At 39.2% G+C, this 15,837-nt stretch overlaps 3 protein-coding genes across 4 annotated transcripts in view; 2 read left to right on the forward strand and 1 right to left on the reverse strand.

Annotated features, from left to right (window-relative positions):
• Positions 1-6,928: 6,928 nt before the first annotated feature.
• Positions 6,929-9,969, forward strand: LOC127443101 (BAG family molecular chaperone regulator 1-like). Of its 2 annotated transcripts, none has more exons than XM_051701615.1 (7): positions 6,929-7,077; positions 7,428-7,553; positions 7,874-7,956; positions 8,076-8,189; positions 8,272-8,379; positions 9,089-9,151; positions 9,303-9,969. In XM_051701615.1, exons 1-7 carry the CDS (start codon positions 7,041-7,043, stop codon positions 9,390-9,392), a joined length of 621 nt encoding a protein of 206 aa, XP_051557575.1. In that variant the 5' UTR covers positions 6,929-7,040; the 3' UTR covers positions 9,393-9,969. The 2 variants fall into 2 exon arrangements, with proteins under 2 accessions (XP_051557575.1, XP_051557576.1); XM_051701616.1 differs by having other exon boundaries at positions 8,287-8,379.
• An 817-nt stretch (positions 9,970-10,786) lies between these two features.
• On the reverse strand, positions 10,787-13,443 carry LOC127443103 (myosin regulatory light chain 2, smooth muscle minor isoform). Its single transcript, XM_051701617.1, has 4 exons — positions 13,302-13,443; positions 12,527-12,734; positions 11,575-11,736; positions 10,787-11,228 (listed from the first exon to the last, which is right to left on the reverse strand). The coding sequence occupies exons 2-4, from the start codon at positions 12,708-12,710 to the stop codon at positions 11,056-11,058; spliced, it is 519 nt and encodes a 172-aa protein (XP_051557577.1). The 5' UTR covers positions 12,711-12,734; positions 13,302-13,443; the 3' UTR covers positions 10,787-11,055.
• Positions 13,444-14,064: 621 nt separating this feature from the next.
• The window catches only part of LOC127443089 (M-protein, striated muscle-like), a 41,328-nt gene continuing 39,555 nt past the window's right edge, over positions 14,065-15,837 (forward strand). Inside the window, exons 1-2 of the mRNA XM_051701586.1 lie at positions 14,065-14,210; positions 14,663-14,852. Of these exons, the coding sequence (XP_051557546.1) occupies positions 14,719-14,852 (134 nt within the window). The 5' untranslated portion in view covers positions 14,065-14,210; positions 14,663-14,718. The remainder of the gene's footprint in view (positions 14,211-14,662; positions 14,853-15,837) is intronic.

The following is a 15,837-nucleotide window of genomic DNA, read 5'->3' on the forward strand; positions in this document are numbered from 1 at the left end:
GCTTTGATGCCCCTGAGTGTGCCTTGCTTTACTTCACTCAAGACTTGTGATTATCTTTGATCTGTTGATTCTGTTGACAGAATTAGTGGGGGAAATGCAACTACAACCCCAATTCTGAAAAAGTTGGGACAGTATGAAAATTTCTAATAAAAACAAAAAGGAGTGATTTGTAAATTATATTCATCCTTTGCTATACTGAAAGCACTACAACTAAACATTATGTGATGTTTTACCTTGTGAATTTCATAGTTTTTAAATTTTTTAAATACAGTAATTTCAAATCAGATGATTACAACATACTCCAAAAACGTTGGGACAGTCGAGTGTTTACCACTGTGAAACATCACCATTTCTTCTAATAACACTTATTAAGCATTTGGGTACTGAGGACACACGTTTGTTAAGTTTAGAAAGTGGAATTTTCCCCCATTCATCCATTATGCAGGTCTTCAACTGCACAATTGTAAGGGGTCTTCGTTGCCATTTGTTGTGCTTCATAATGCACCACACATTCTCAATTGGAGACAGGTCAGAACTGCAGGCAGGCCAGTCTAGCACCCACAATCTCTGCTTACACAGCCATGCACTTGTAATCTGGGCAGTATGTGGTTTGAAGTTGTCCTGCTGGAAAATTCAGGGACGTCCCTGGAAAAGACGGTGCTGGATGGCAGTATATGTTGCTCCAAAATTTATAAATACTTGTCTGCATTAAGGGTGCTCTCACAGATGTGCGAGTTACACATGCCATGGTCAATGATACCCCACCTGACTCTGATTACAGCTTGGATGGTCCTTTTCCTCTTTGGCCCAGAGAACACAACGGCTGTGTTTTTCAAAAACTATTTTAAATGTGGACTTGTCAGACCAAAAAACACAGTTCCACTGTTCTACTTTCCATCTAAGATGTGACCGAGCCCAGAGAAGTTGGCAGCGCTTCTGGACAGTGTTGATGTAGGGCTTCTGCTTTGCTTAGCAAAGTCTTAACTTGCATCTGTGGATGCAGTGGCGAGTGGTGTTGACTAACAAAGGTTACTTAAGTAATCCCAAAACCATGTTAATGATATCCATTACAGATGAATGATGCTTTTTAAGAGAGTGATGTCTGAGGGATCGGAGATTTGACCAGATTCCTTGAATCTTTTAACTATATTGTGCACTGTAGAGGGTGAAATGCCCAAAATCCTTCCAGTTTGTCTTTGGGGAACTTTGTTCTCAAAGTGCTGGATTATTTGCTAATGTATCTGTTAGCAAATTGACAAGTCTCAATGATCCTTGCTGTTGAAGGACTAGGCTGTTTTTGGAGGCTCACTGTATACTATGACATGATAGCCTCACCTGTTTAACATCTCCTGTTTCACATCGCCTTGTTATTTTAACTCGTCAAATTGTTATTAGTCTTAAATTGCCCCTGTCTCAACTTTTTTGGAGTGTGTTGCAATCATCTGATTTGAAATTACTGTACATTAAAAAAAAAAAAAGTGAAAAATTCACAAGGTAAAACATCATATACTGTTTAGTTGTAATGCTTTCAATACAGCTAATAATTTAAAAATCACTCCTTTATGTTTTTATTAGCATTTTTCATACTGTCCCAACTTTTTCAGAATCGGGGTTATAAAATTCACACCACAGTGTCTGCACCACAGACACTTGCAGCTTGTTTAGAACATTCAACACACTTCTCTGCCCTCCTCCTCCACCACCAGACACATCACTGACAGCAGATGTCTTCACCATATTTTTTTACTAATAAGGTTACAACCATCAACAATACATTCTCAGCACCTCACCCTGTCAAACACCTGTCTCCTGTATGCAACTCCTCTGTCTCTATGTTCTCTCCTCTGACTGACACTGAGGTCTTTAAACTCCTCCTCTCCAACCACCCCACCACCTGTTCCCTTGACCCCATTCCTTCTCACCTTCTCCAGGCCATCTCTCCGTCCATCTTACCTGCACTCACTCACATAATTAACACATCTCTACTTACAGGCACTTTTCCCACTACATTTAAGCAGGCTCGAATAACCCCGTTGCTGAAGAAACCCGCACTTAACCCCACACAAATAGGACATTACAGACCAGTCTCTCTCATCCCATTCATGGCAACAACACTTGAAAGGGCAGTTTTCAATCAAATCTCTGCCTATCTCTCACAGAACAAGCTGCTGGATGACAATCAGTCAGGCTTCAAAAGTGGACACTCCACCGAGACTGCCCTGCTGTCTGTCACTGAGTCGCTTAGACAGGAGAAAGCTGAATCCAGATCATCCGTCCTGAATCTACTGGAACTTTCTGCAGCCTTCGACACAGTCAACCATCAGAACTTACTCTTCACCCTCTCTTCGCTGGGCATCACAGGAACTGTGCTTGACTGGTTTAATTCCTTGTAACACTTCTCAGTGAAAGGAGGAGGCGAGAAGCAGATTTCCTGGTTCAGGTAAGCGTTTTATTCTCCCCACTGCAGCAAATACACTCTTTCAGAGCTTTCACTGTGTTCGATAATTCACACTAAAAATAAACAAACTACTTCACAAAATAAACTCTCAGCTTTGCAATAATAAGCTCTTGGCTTCACAATAGGGTCTCTGGTGCCTAGGCTCTCTCTCTCGTCTACCTGCGGCGTGGCTCTATTTATGCCGCTCTCCCCATGCTCACTGAAATTAGAGACAGGTGTTAGACATAATTTAGCTCAGGTGTAAGCACCCTTACCGCTTTCTCTCTCTCCGGAGAGATGCTTGACCATGCCCCCGCTGCCACAATTCCCCACCGCCAGACTCAGGCCGGGGCGGCATCCAGTCTGCCTACCACTCCCCCCCCCATTCCTGGAAAGGAAGTCGGCGACAGCCATCTGCGCTCCCGGTCTGTGGACCAACTTGAACTTAAATGGCTGAAGAGCCAGATACCAACGGGTGATCCGGGCATTGGTATCTTTCATGCGGTGGAGCCACTGGAGTGGGGCGTGATCGGAACAAAGGGTGAAGGCCCGCCCCAACAGGTAGTATCAGAGAGTGAGGACAGCCCACTTGATGGCAAGACAATCCTTTTCCACGGTGCTGTACTTAGTTTCTCTCAACGAGAGCTTACGGCTAATGTACAGCACCGGGCGCTCCTCCCCCTCCACCACCTGTGAGAGTACGGCCCCCAGCCCCCTGTCTGAAGCATCTGTCTGTAAAACAAAAGGGAGAGAGAAGTCAGGTGAATGTAAAAGCGGCCCCCCGCAAAGTGCGGCTTTAACTTGCGTGAATGCCCGCTGACACTGCTCCGTCCACTGGACCGGGTCTGGAGCTCCCTTCTAAGTGAGATCAGTCAGCGGGCTGGTGACATCCGAATAATTAGGCACGAACCTTCTATAATAGCCAGCCAGCCCCAGGAACTGTCTCACCCCCTTTTTGGTCTTGGGCCTCGGGCAGGTCGCAATCGCCGCTGTCTTGTCAATTTGGGGACGCACCTGCCCATGGCCCAAGTGGAACCCCAGATACCGTACCTCCACCCGCCCAGTCACGCACTTCTTTGGGTTCGCTGAGAGTCCCGCTCGATGCAGCGATCTCAGAAACGCCCTCAGATGTTGCATGTGCCACTGCCAATCATTGCTATAAATGATGATGTCATCTAAATAGGCAGCGGCGTAAGCTGAATGCGGTCTGAGGATTCGGTCCATGAGACGCTGAAACGTAGCTGGGGCTCCAAACAAACCGAACGGAAGTGTCACAAATTGGTGTAATCCAAATGGTGTGGAGAAGGCGGCTTTTTCACGGGAAATTGGTGTCAAGGGGATCTGCCAATAACCTTTTGTCAAATCCAATGTCGAATAAAATTGAGCAGTGCCCAACCGATCGAGCAACTCATCAACGCGAGGCATTGGATACGCATCAAATTTAGACACCGCGTTGACTTTCCTATAATCCACACAGAACCGTACAGACCCGTCGCTCTTAGGCACTGGAACAACTGGGCTGGACCAATTGCTGTGGGATTCTTCAATTACCCCCATATCGAGCATTGCATCCAATTCTTCCCGAACGATTTTCTTCTTGCGTTCGTGTAATCAATAGGGGCGGCTATGTACCACGACCCCCGGCTCGGTCTCGATGTGGTGATGGATGAGGTTTGTACGTCCCGGTAGATGGGAGAACACATCCGCAAACTCCTGTTGCAACCTAGCAACCTCTGCGAGTTGACTCGGTGAGAGGTGGTCTCCGCAAGTGACCGGGGTGAACTGTTTATTTTTTGAACTCATCTCCGGTCCGAGCTCCGCCTTCTCGGGAACTACCATAGCCAACATCACGGGGACCGCCTCCCTCCACAATTTCAGGAGATTGAGGTGGTATATTTGACGTGCGCCCCCTCTATCGGTACGTTTAACCTCATAATCGAGATCTCCCACTCGTTGTGTGACCTCAAATGGTCCTTGCCACCTGGCGAGTAATTTAGAGCTTGATGTGGGAAGCAATACAAGCACTTTATCTCCCGGTGCAAATTCCCTTAGCTGAGTTCCCCTGTCATACAGTCGGCGCTGTCGTTCTTGAGCTTGGAGCAAATTCTCCTGTGTTAGCTGCCCCAAAGTGTGGAGATTTGCTCTAAGATCAAGAACGTATTGAATTTCATTTTTACTGTTTGAAGGTCCCTCCTCCCAGGCCTCTCGCAATACATCAAGCACACCGCGTGGGCGTTGCCCATACAGCAGCTCGAATGGGGAGAAGCCAGTGGAGGCTTGCGGGACCTCTCGTACTGCAAATAACAGGGGGTTGAGCCATTTATCCCAATTTCTAGCATCGTCATGCACGAACTTACGAATCATGTTTTTGAGGGTTTTATTAAATCATTCCACCAGGCCATCCGTTTGAGGATAGTATACGCTGGTGCGAATCGATTTAATACTCAACAACTCGTACAGCTCGCGTAGTGTCCGTGACATAAACGTTGTGCCCTGATCGGTGAGGATTTCTTTCAGAATCCCCACCCGGGAGATTATTTTGAAGAGTGCCTCCGCAACACTGCGTGCTGAGATGTTGCGAAGAGGCACTGCTTCCGGATATCACGTTGCATAGTCAACTAGGACCAATACAAAGTGATGTCCACGTGCTGACCGTTCTAATGGCCCGACAAGGTCCATTCCAATTCTCTCCAAGGGGACCTCACTTTCTGTCTTCAAAAAACAGCTAAAAAAAAACACATCTTTTTCATGAGCACTTAACCAGTCACTAAAAAAAAAAAAGAAAAAAAATGTCCTTGTTGCACTTCAATCTGTTTTGAATGCTATTCTGATGTTAATGAAACTTTGTAATACGGCACTTTTCCTACCACTGTCTCCTTAAGATGATTCGCTTATGTGTTCCTCTTTTGTAAGTCGCTTTGGATAAAAGCGTCTGCCAAATGAATAAATGTAAATGTAAATGTAAAATTCGCAGGACACTGGAGAACATTTTTATGGGAGTGCCCCTTCTCCCTCTGGCACAATGAGCATAGAGCAGGGGTTTTTAATCTTTGCAGACACGGGGACACCCAACCCAGACTCTTAGCCAACCCAGGGACCCTCAGTATAAAAAAAGCTAGATTTTTTCCATAACACTTTATAATAACTTTTAATTAACTGACATTTATTACATTAAATAATGCTTAACAGATCATTATCTAATGTTCATTCAAATAGTTAGAAATGTCTAACTATATTATATATCTAATAATATATAAAATCTTTGAAAGAAAACTGTATGTATCCTCTGTGGATCCCCTGCAGTACCCTCACAAACCCCCAGAGGCCTGCGGCCATAGAGGACCTAAGTGGCACTCCTGATCAAAGGGCCCGGGGTAATGTTTCAAAGATGTAAATAATCAAATTCTGCAACAAAAAGGCAAATACCCATGGGGAACAAACCAAAAAATAATAAAACATAATAATCACTTCAATACAGACTGAGATCAAATTGTAAAAACCTGTACATAGCTAGACAAATTAAATAACACAAAAGGAAAAATAAACAATAAAATAAAAAGTTATATTGGTTATATGGAACCATATTTGTCTAATATATGTGTATTTTTATTAATAATGCAAATGACCATATGCAATACAGTATTTGTTGTAAAAATACAAATGACTGACTTGAGGATTTTTAAGGCTGTGAAACAATGGGACAGCACCATTTAAAAAACATGCAGGTGGGGTGGTGTTTTCAAAACGCTACATTTATAGATTCACATTTTTAACAAAATCGTCCAATTATTTAAAACAAAACAATAATTTCCCCCCTTAATTATTAGACCAAATTTCACAATTTCCCGAAGAAATAACACATATGACAGATATTTGTTATTTTGTTGTATGCTTCATTCCAAAAGATCTGCACCAAACTGCAACACAAAAACAGATGTTTTACAGTTTCTGCAACAGTTTTACACAAATAGGATATGTTTGAATTAACAACATCAAATCTTACTCTCAAATATTCGTTAGCTGACCCCATGTATGTAATGAAGTATTGAAAACAGAGACCTTCTATACCGTCTGCGCCGTTACCATTGTAGAGACTATGGTAGAGACGGTCAACTAGCGTGTTACGACAGTAAGTCACCGTTTGCAGTTTTCAAACAAATGAATGGGGAGAGCCGTAAACTGACACCCATCTGTCGCAAAATTTTCCGAGTCTTCTCTTGTAAAACAGCAACTTTATCGTAGTAAACTCCACACATAGTTAACTCCAAAAGGACTATTTAGTGTGAAAACAAATGTTGAAGATTAGCGGACATGTGGTCAGTTCACTAAGCGATGAGCTGTTTCCTCACAAAAGCAGTTTATTCAGCACACTGATGCATCTCCTCCATAGACATCCATTTAAAAAAACGGCCTCTTGTATCCTCGCCAGTGTCCCGCCCCCTGTCTATTGGACCCCCGCTTTATGGTATGTACACCACCCTCGTAAGGTATGTAGAAGGGTTCTGATTAAAAAGGAAAAAGAAAAGGCGTGGCACGCACAAGTACCTCACTTCCGGTTGCAAATGTACACACGGTGAAGTGGGATAGCTAACAGTGTGCCGATATGGCGGAGAACACCTTGACAGTGACAGTTGCTCATGGTAAATATAACTGACCACCTTTAACATCATTGACATATATCGAATGTAAATATAGTCGCTCTTATTGTTGAGGTTATTTTATACGTCTTAGTAGAATTGAAAATGAAGCTAGCTGTACATCAGCTTAACATCACTCTAAACTAGAGGCGTTTGTTTCGCTATAAGTAAATATCGAATTAACATGTTTAATTTTAGATGAGTGCACTGTCTCATTAAAGTACGCTGTGTGATAAATGTAAAGGTTGGATTCGCAGATGAAATATGCCAGCTAGCTCTCTGGCTTGGTTAGACATCATTTTGAATATTTAACCTGTCCACTGCCTTTGATTTATTGACCGTTTTTATCTTAGGCACGACCAAACATAACATCACTTTAACTGCACAAGATGGACACGAACCCTTATTAAAGGATTTATGTGAGGCACTGACAGAAGCCACAGGAGTACCAGCACCATCCCAGAAAATTATATTTAAAGGTACTATGCTCTGCTTTTGGCTAGAGGTTAAAGTGCACCTCCGTTTTTTGCTTCCTGTGTTGGTTATACTGTACTTACTTGTAAATGCTCACCTGTGTTTTGGGTATAAACACAACAGTAATGATCAAAGGGTGAGTAAACGTTTATCTTTCAGAGGTTGCGAACTCAAAACAGAGGAATGTTTGAAATAAAAGTATCATTATGTATGTATTCCAATGCAACAAAAACACCGTGTGACTGAATGTAAGAATATCTGCATCAATTAAATTGTAACTCGCTGTATGTTGTTCTGACTTGCTTCATGCCTTCTCCAACTACAGGGAAATCTTTGAAAGAGATGGAGGAATCTCTGTCAAGCTTTGGATTAAAGCAGGGTTGTAAACTAATGATGATTGGAAAGAGGGTAAGATGTGCATTGTATATAAATCCACATATATGTATTGTTAATTGTCTAATAAAGACTTGACTGTATTATCTTTGGGTCTGTTTGGGTCAAACAAGCTACTTGCCTTATTTTTATAGAACAGCCCAGAAGAGGAAGCTGAGCTTAAAAAGCTCAAAGACATAGAAAAGTCAGTGGAACAAACAGCCAAAAAGCTTGAGAAAGTGGATGGTGAACTGAACGGACTGAAGAATGTAAGACATAGGAAATGTAATTTTAACCGTCGCTCTTTTTCTCCTTATGCTTAATATTTACTATTCAATGGATAATTTCCAGGGTTTTCTTGCAAAGGATTTGCAGGCCGAGGCTCTTAACAAACTGGACCACAGAGTGAAAGTTGCCGCTGAGCAGTTCATGAAACTTCTGGAGGAGATTGATGGAATTGTAATTTGCATTTTTTTTATTTTTACAAAACTGATTTTTAGATTTTGCAATATAATGAATATACACTCACTGAGCACTTTATTAGGAACACCTGTACACCTACTTGTTCATGCGGTTATCTAATCAGTCAATTGCTGGCATGCAGATACGAGTCAGGAGCTTAAGTGAATGTTCACATCAACCGTCAGAATGAGTAAAAAATGTGACCTCAGTGATTTAGAGCATGGCATGATTGTTGGTGCCAGATGGGCTGGTTTGAGTATTTCTTTAACTGCTGGGACTCTTGGGATTTTCACGTAAAACAGTCTCTATAGCTTATTTAGAATGGAGCCAAAAACAAAAAACATCCACTGAGCGGCAGTTCTGCGGACGGAAACACCTTGTTGATGACAGAGGTCTACGGTGAATGGCCAGACTGGTTCGAGCTGATAGAAAGACTACGGTATCTCAGATATCCACTCTGTACAATTGTAGTGAGCAGAATAGCATCTCAGAATGCACAACACGTCGAATCTTGAGGCGGATGTGCTACAACAGCAGAAGACCACATTGGGCACTTTATTAGGACTGTAGTGTTTCTAATAAAGTGCTCAGTGAGAGTATTTAAATAGTTATTTCATTATGAATGGCTGTTATTCAGTAATTTAATTTTACAAAACGCTTGTGCACTTTTTAATTGTAATGATAAAACCTTTTTTTGTGTGTGCAGAATTTGCCTGAGAGTTTTAGTGATTGCAGGATGAAAAAGAAAGGACTTGTGAAAACTGTACAGGTAGGAGTATAACTTCTCAATATAGTGATAATATTATACACATTCACCTCAGACTATTATGCAGTATACAGTTTTTAAACCAAACTCCCGATTTTTAATACCCACCTGATTTAAAAAAAAAAAATAATAATATCTTATTCCTCATACGCAGGGTTTCTTAGCTCAGTGTGACAAAATTGAAGCTGGAATATCAGATCACTTGGCTAAGATTCAGACAAAAAATTTAGCATTAGCAGAGTGATCGTGAAGACTCCTGACATCAGTAGTTACTCGAGTTGCTCTGTGAGCAACTGAAGAACCCGAGAGCTTCGGCACTGGAGGTGGTCCTGCAGCTTGCCTACATCCCATGTCCTACACATACCTGTCCAAGGAATAATGGAGCGATTTCAAAAACTCCCCCCCTTCAGATTTTTAATGCTAAGTGTTGGAAATGCTTATGCTTATTTAGTGAAGAATACATGTGATAAGAGTGATAAAATGCTTTTATCATCTTGATAAGCTGAACCACTGATCAACACAGCTCTCTCTCATACAATTTTGTGACAGACATTTAAATCACAGGCTTATCATTTTGGTGAAAGAGAAAAAATAATGGTGCTACAAGATCTATCTCACCTAATTAAGTGATCTAATTTATAAGTTGTTGTTTTTTTTAGGTGTAAGTATTTTATTTGGCTTTTCACTCTACATAATCAGTATTGTGCAGTAAAAGATTTGGATAAAAATTATTTTAAGAAATTGAACTTGGGAAAAGGCGTGTATCCTGATATTCCTTGTATTGTTTTTGTCATGATTAAATCTCAGGGTGCTTAAAACCACTGTGGTTGTTTTCAATGATTTATGTCTCCAATATTGTTGTGAAATTCACAAAAGAAATTTAAATGTTTCAAGACAACTTTCTAACATGTGTTGTCCCAGTAATTTAAAGGAATTCACCCAAAAATGAACTTTCACTCATTTACTCACCCTCATGCCATCCCAGATGAGTCAATATTAAACAGTCAACAGATCAATATTTAAGTATTTTTTTTTACTATCAATCACCACTTTCACTTCTTTTGTTTTTGGTGATTTGCATTCTTTGTGCATATCACCGCCTACTGGGCTGGGAGTTGAATTTATAGAAAAAAGAACTTAAATATTGATATGTTTCTCACCCACACTTATCATTTTGCTTCAGATGATACGGATTTAAACACTGGAGTCTTATGGATTACTTTAATGCTGACTTTATGTGCATTTTGGAGCTTCACATTTTTTGTATGGACCTACAAAGCTGAAATGTTCTTCTAAAAATCTGTTTGTGTTCAGCAGAAGAAAAATAATGTCATACACATCTGGGATGGCATGAGGATAAGTAAATGATGAGAGGATTTTCATTTTTGGGTGAACTATCCCTTTAAGCATTCATCTCATTTGGCAGTTTGTCTTATTATTTGATTTCTCTTATCTCAGAATATTGATTCTGTATAATCCTAAATCAGAGTTTAAATTATATCTTCACTGTAAATTATACCTTATTAACATACAAACTAAAACATTACATTCTGTTATGAAAATTTGATGACTAACATACCTTTATTTTCAAATAGTTTATCAATTACAAAACGTAAATTTCCAGCAACTACACTGAAGTCATAATTCCAGGATTTATTTCCCAACATTTACATACCAGAACAGCAGACGTTTTAAGTTTCTCACAGAGTGTGATTTATGTGTATTTCATAAATATGTACAAGTTTACTTATACTGTTTAAGATAAGTCCATAAGTAAGGTCAAATGATCTTGCCTTTCTTATGTATCGCCTTGCACTAACCCATTAATGTGGGAAAAGGATACAATTAAACACGTTGTAGTATTACATTGTAGTTGCATTAGTGTCATTATAGTGTCCAGCCCTGTCCTAATCATCCTTGTCTTTAGCACCGTGCTTCAGGATACGTGTGAATTCCACATAGTTGAAGTTTCCTTTCTTGTCAATTGGGGCCTCTCTAAATAGCTCGTCTACTTCTTCATCTGTGAATCTGTCTCCCATGGTGGTTAAGAGCTCCCTCAGGTAGTCCTCCTGAATAAAACCTTATACCAAATATTTAGCAAATGGGTTTATGCATTACGTATAAATGCAGTGTCCAAGTGAACAAGTGTCATGTGCATTATGCATAATGAAAATAACAAATGCAAAACAAACACAGGAGCTAAATCAATGTTTATATGTTATATAACTCATTTTAGTAATAGCCTACTAAACAATATAAAAAAAAAATTGCTTCACTAAAAATAGGCCAAACACAAATGTAAACCAAGTACAGAGTTAAATCAATGTTTATGTAAAATCATTTTGGTGATACAGAATAATTAAAAACAGAAACAGTTTTCGTTGTTATTTTCAGTAGATTGGTGTCCATTTTTTGGTCATGCTTACCTGTGCCCTCCTCGTCAAAACAAGCAAAGGCATTTTTGATGACATCTTCAGGGTCTGTGCCATTAAGTTTCTCTCCAAACATTGTGAGGAACATTGTGAAGTTTATGGGACCAGGGGCTTCATTCATCATCGCCTCAAGGTATTCATCTGTAGGGTTCTTACCTAGTAACAAAATAACAACCTGTCAGTAGATGAAAGCCAGTTTGTGTCTGATTAAAGGGATAGTTCACCCAAAAATGAAAATTCTCTCATCATTTACTCACCCTCATGCCATCCCATATGTGTATGACTTACGTTCTTCAGCAGAACACAAAGATAGTTATAAGGATATCTCAGCTCTGTAGGTCCTTTCAATTCAAGTGAATGGTGACCAGAACTTTCAAGCTTCAAAAAGCACATAAAGGCAGTGTAAAGGAATTCATATGACTCCCGTGGTTTAATCAGTGTCTTCTGAAGCAATATGATAGGTGTGGGTGAGGAACAGATCAATATTTATGTCCTTATATATATAAGTCCTTTTTTACTATAAATTCCCCTCCCTGCCCAATAGGTGGGGATATACACAAAGAATGTGAATCGGCAAAAACAAAAAAACAATCTAGAAGTGAAAGTGGAGATTTATAGGATTTAAATACTGATCTGTTTCTCACCAACACTTATCACTTCTGAAGATATAAATTTAAGCAATGGAGTCATATGGATTAATTTTAGGTGGCCTTTGTGTGCTTTTTGGCGCTTCAAAGGTCTGGTCACCATTCACTTTCATTGTGAGGAACAACAGAGTGGAGATATTCTCCTAAAAATCTTTGTGTTTTGCAGAAGAAAGAAAGTCTTACACATCTGGGATGGCATGAGTGTGAGTAAATGATGAGAGAATTTTCATTTTTGGGTGAACTATTCCTTTAAGGCTTAGTTTTTTTTTTTTTACTTACCAACACTTCTTTACCCTTACCTAATGAGGCCAACATATCATGCAGATCCTCCTTATCTATGAAACCATCACGGTTCTGGTCAATCATATTGAAGGCTTCCTTGAATTCTTGGATCTGTGACTGGTCGAACATGGCAAACACGTTTGAGGTAGCCCGCTGGGGGCGCTTTTTGGTGGTTTTCCCCTTAGCCCTTTTGCTAGACATTTTGATAGTTCTGTGCGGTTAAAACTGAAATACAGAGGAAAAATTGCTTGTTAATTTTGCACGTGAGAAAGACCATACATATATTCAGCAAATAATATAAGAGTACAAGGGCATTATTAAAATATGCTGCCACATTAAATGATAAACATTCACTTAATTTACGTTCATTCAGCATTCATGCCAACCATAACAACTACTTTCACCTCATTTAAAACAACACGTCGATTACTAACATTAATATAACATTAGCAGAACAGCTGAGAGCTAGCTAGTTGTCAACAACTGAGCACTAACATAATGTAAAGCTTATTATTCGTTATTATCATCAGCTTATTTTTAAATATCAGTAGTGTTATTTCTTTCCGCATTTTTGGCATAGATAAAGTCTGTGTAATAAGAGTACTATAGCTTGTTTTGTTGACAGGAAGCAGCAGAACACATAACCTCTAATGCGCTAGCTAGCAAGGTAACATTATTGTTTAAGTAATCTGTGTCGAGTGTAAACAAATATAAAACTATAAGTTAAAATACAACTCGAAAATGACTTCAAACGGCATCACGATGTCTTAACTGTTTTTAAATTACACATACCTATCCCGGTAAAATAGGCAGAACGCCTCAGCAACGGTTACCACGCTGGTTACTGATTGAAACGCTACAGCACCCCTTTGAAGGTTAGTGCAATGGTAAAGTCTCATCGACATCACATTACATCACGGACTGGAATATCCCATGAGTTGTCCCGTAGGGGTGGGTGCAAATTATCCAACTGGAAGAATGCCATAGTGCATGGTAGTATGGGTGGTGTATTGTTGTAGAAAGGTCGGTGTGTTAGTTTGTGTTCACTATTATGGTGTTCTATGAATTATAAGCCAGAGACTTAAAAAAAAAAAAAAAAAAAAAAAAACAATGTGAATAACATGTTGGCCATTTAAAAAAATTGCTATGGTTTTTCTAAACACATGTATTATATAAAATAAAGCACATTCTAAAGAGCTACATACGTATAATTTATTAACATTGTTCTAATAGGACATTGGAGGAATAGATTGTACTAAAGAGTATAAATATTGCTTTTTATTATATATATATATATATATATATATATATATATATATATATATATATATATATATATATATATATATATATATATAAAAAGCAGTCCAACAGTAAAAGAAGCAATGGCTGTTTCCATTTAAAAATGTTGGAATGCTGCTCTGTTGTTTAATTGTGCGTATACTTTGAATTTCGCGCGTTATCAGAGTTCACATGTTGAAACTGCCTGCCTTTTTGTCAGGGTCTAAATTTAACAGACCCACTGGCCATACAAGGTCGTGCCTGTTCACTGCAATCTGCAGAGTGGCAGCATTATTTTTGTTCAGTGGAGTCCCGTCCTGTTGGCTGCCCCATACCCGCAGCTGTGTCTGGATTTTCACTCGCTTCTCATTTTTTTGGAGTTTGCCCCGTCTTCCTTATTTTTCCTGCAATTTTGACTTGGTAAGTGACAGTATTTTTTCTAATAGAGGCCAGCCCTGGTCCAGGTTAAAGAAAATGAAGTGTTTAAGTGAAATGTAATTGTATTAATTAGTTACCACCACAACATACAAAATTAGATATTGAACAAATTGTTGTCAGATAGACTTTGTGTATTTGGATCAGATATGTATGGTCTGTATCATATTTTTTAATGTTCATATTGATATAATGAATATAATGATATTAAGACCTTTTAACTTTTAACAAAGTATATGTCTGTTAAACTATTTGGAAAAATCTAATTATAAAACAAGACACTGTAAAAACATATTAAAATACTGAACATGCGTAGTTTTTCTGAAGACTGATAACTGACAGCCTAATAGATAAACTTACATTCTTGATAAAAATGGATTCAGATGTTTATGATTTTGTGCATATGAAATAACACTCAATGGGAATTGTACTTGAAGCTGCAAACGGAGATAGAGAAAGTGGTCCTTGGGCCAAACTAAAAAGCACCCTCAGGATGTCAGGATCCTTAAAACTACAAATGGCACAGCAGGAACGGGACCTTGAGACGCACTATGAGAGCACCTATCACCAAAGCTCCTTGTCATCTGTTAGCCGGCAGTCTTATGCTGCTTATGTGAGCGGCCATGGGTAAGAGGACAGTGGGGACAAATGTCCCTGTGCTCATGCTGCCCCAAAGAATGGCTCCTGTAGAGCAACCCCTTACTACCCCTGACCTACAGCTCTGCTTTTTTATCAGTGCTTTTTCTGCGCTGCTTTTTCCCGCTGCTTATTCCACTTCTTATTTGGATTTATATAATATATGACGTAACTACATCATAACCCTTTCATTTTAACCCAATGACAATTATTTGTTTGCTTTAAATTATATTTTCTTTAATTATCTGTTATCAGTTTAACTTTAGATCTTAGTGATTGCGATAACAACATAGACTAACAATAAGTACAACCAATTAAAACATACATTCTATGTAGAGTCAGCTGCAAAAGGACTTTGTTTTTATATGACACTGAAATAGGGATATTATTCGAACTTTTGCCAGCTGGCTAACAAAAAAATGATTGGTAGTCTGAGCAGCTGGTACATTGCAGAAGTACTTTTATGCTGCTCTCAGAGCTGTGTATTTTGAGTTTGGGGACTATGTTCATATTTAGATCAGAAGCTTTTGTTATAGAAGAACCTATTTGCTGTTGAGGACTACATGACCCTGTGGCAGGAAGAATCTGAGCCTCTGTGGGAATGAGCCAAAGTTATTAATGGTCTCAAGGATTATTTATGGTCACTGAAACATGAAATCACAGAAGTTGGGCTGGACTGTAACTGTACATAAGCTCTACAACACTTTGCTGAGCTACCTGTGAGTCAAATATTGAAAAAAAATAATCAAAAGTGACACTGTTGAAGCACTCAGAAAACTGATATTGTTATTATTTTCCATGATGGCTGTTATTTGTATAGCAATGGCCACCTAGATGCTCTGAAGAAGACACACTCTCTTTACACTGATGTGGTCTGAAGCTTGTCTGATTTCTGCTGTTTTGTGGTTAACTTATTTATAGTTGTAGAATATGTTCCTGATAATAATTTTAAACTGTTATGAATATATGTAAATAT

This window comes from Myxocyprinus asiaticus, chromosome 6 (assembly GCF_019703515.2).
Source record: "Myxocyprinus asiaticus isolate MX2 ecotype Aquarium Trade chromosome 6, UBuf_Myxa_2, whole genome shotgun sequence".
NCBI lineage: Eukaryota > Metazoa > Chordata > Actinopteri > Cypriniformes > Catostomidae > Myxocyprinus > Myxocyprinus asiaticus.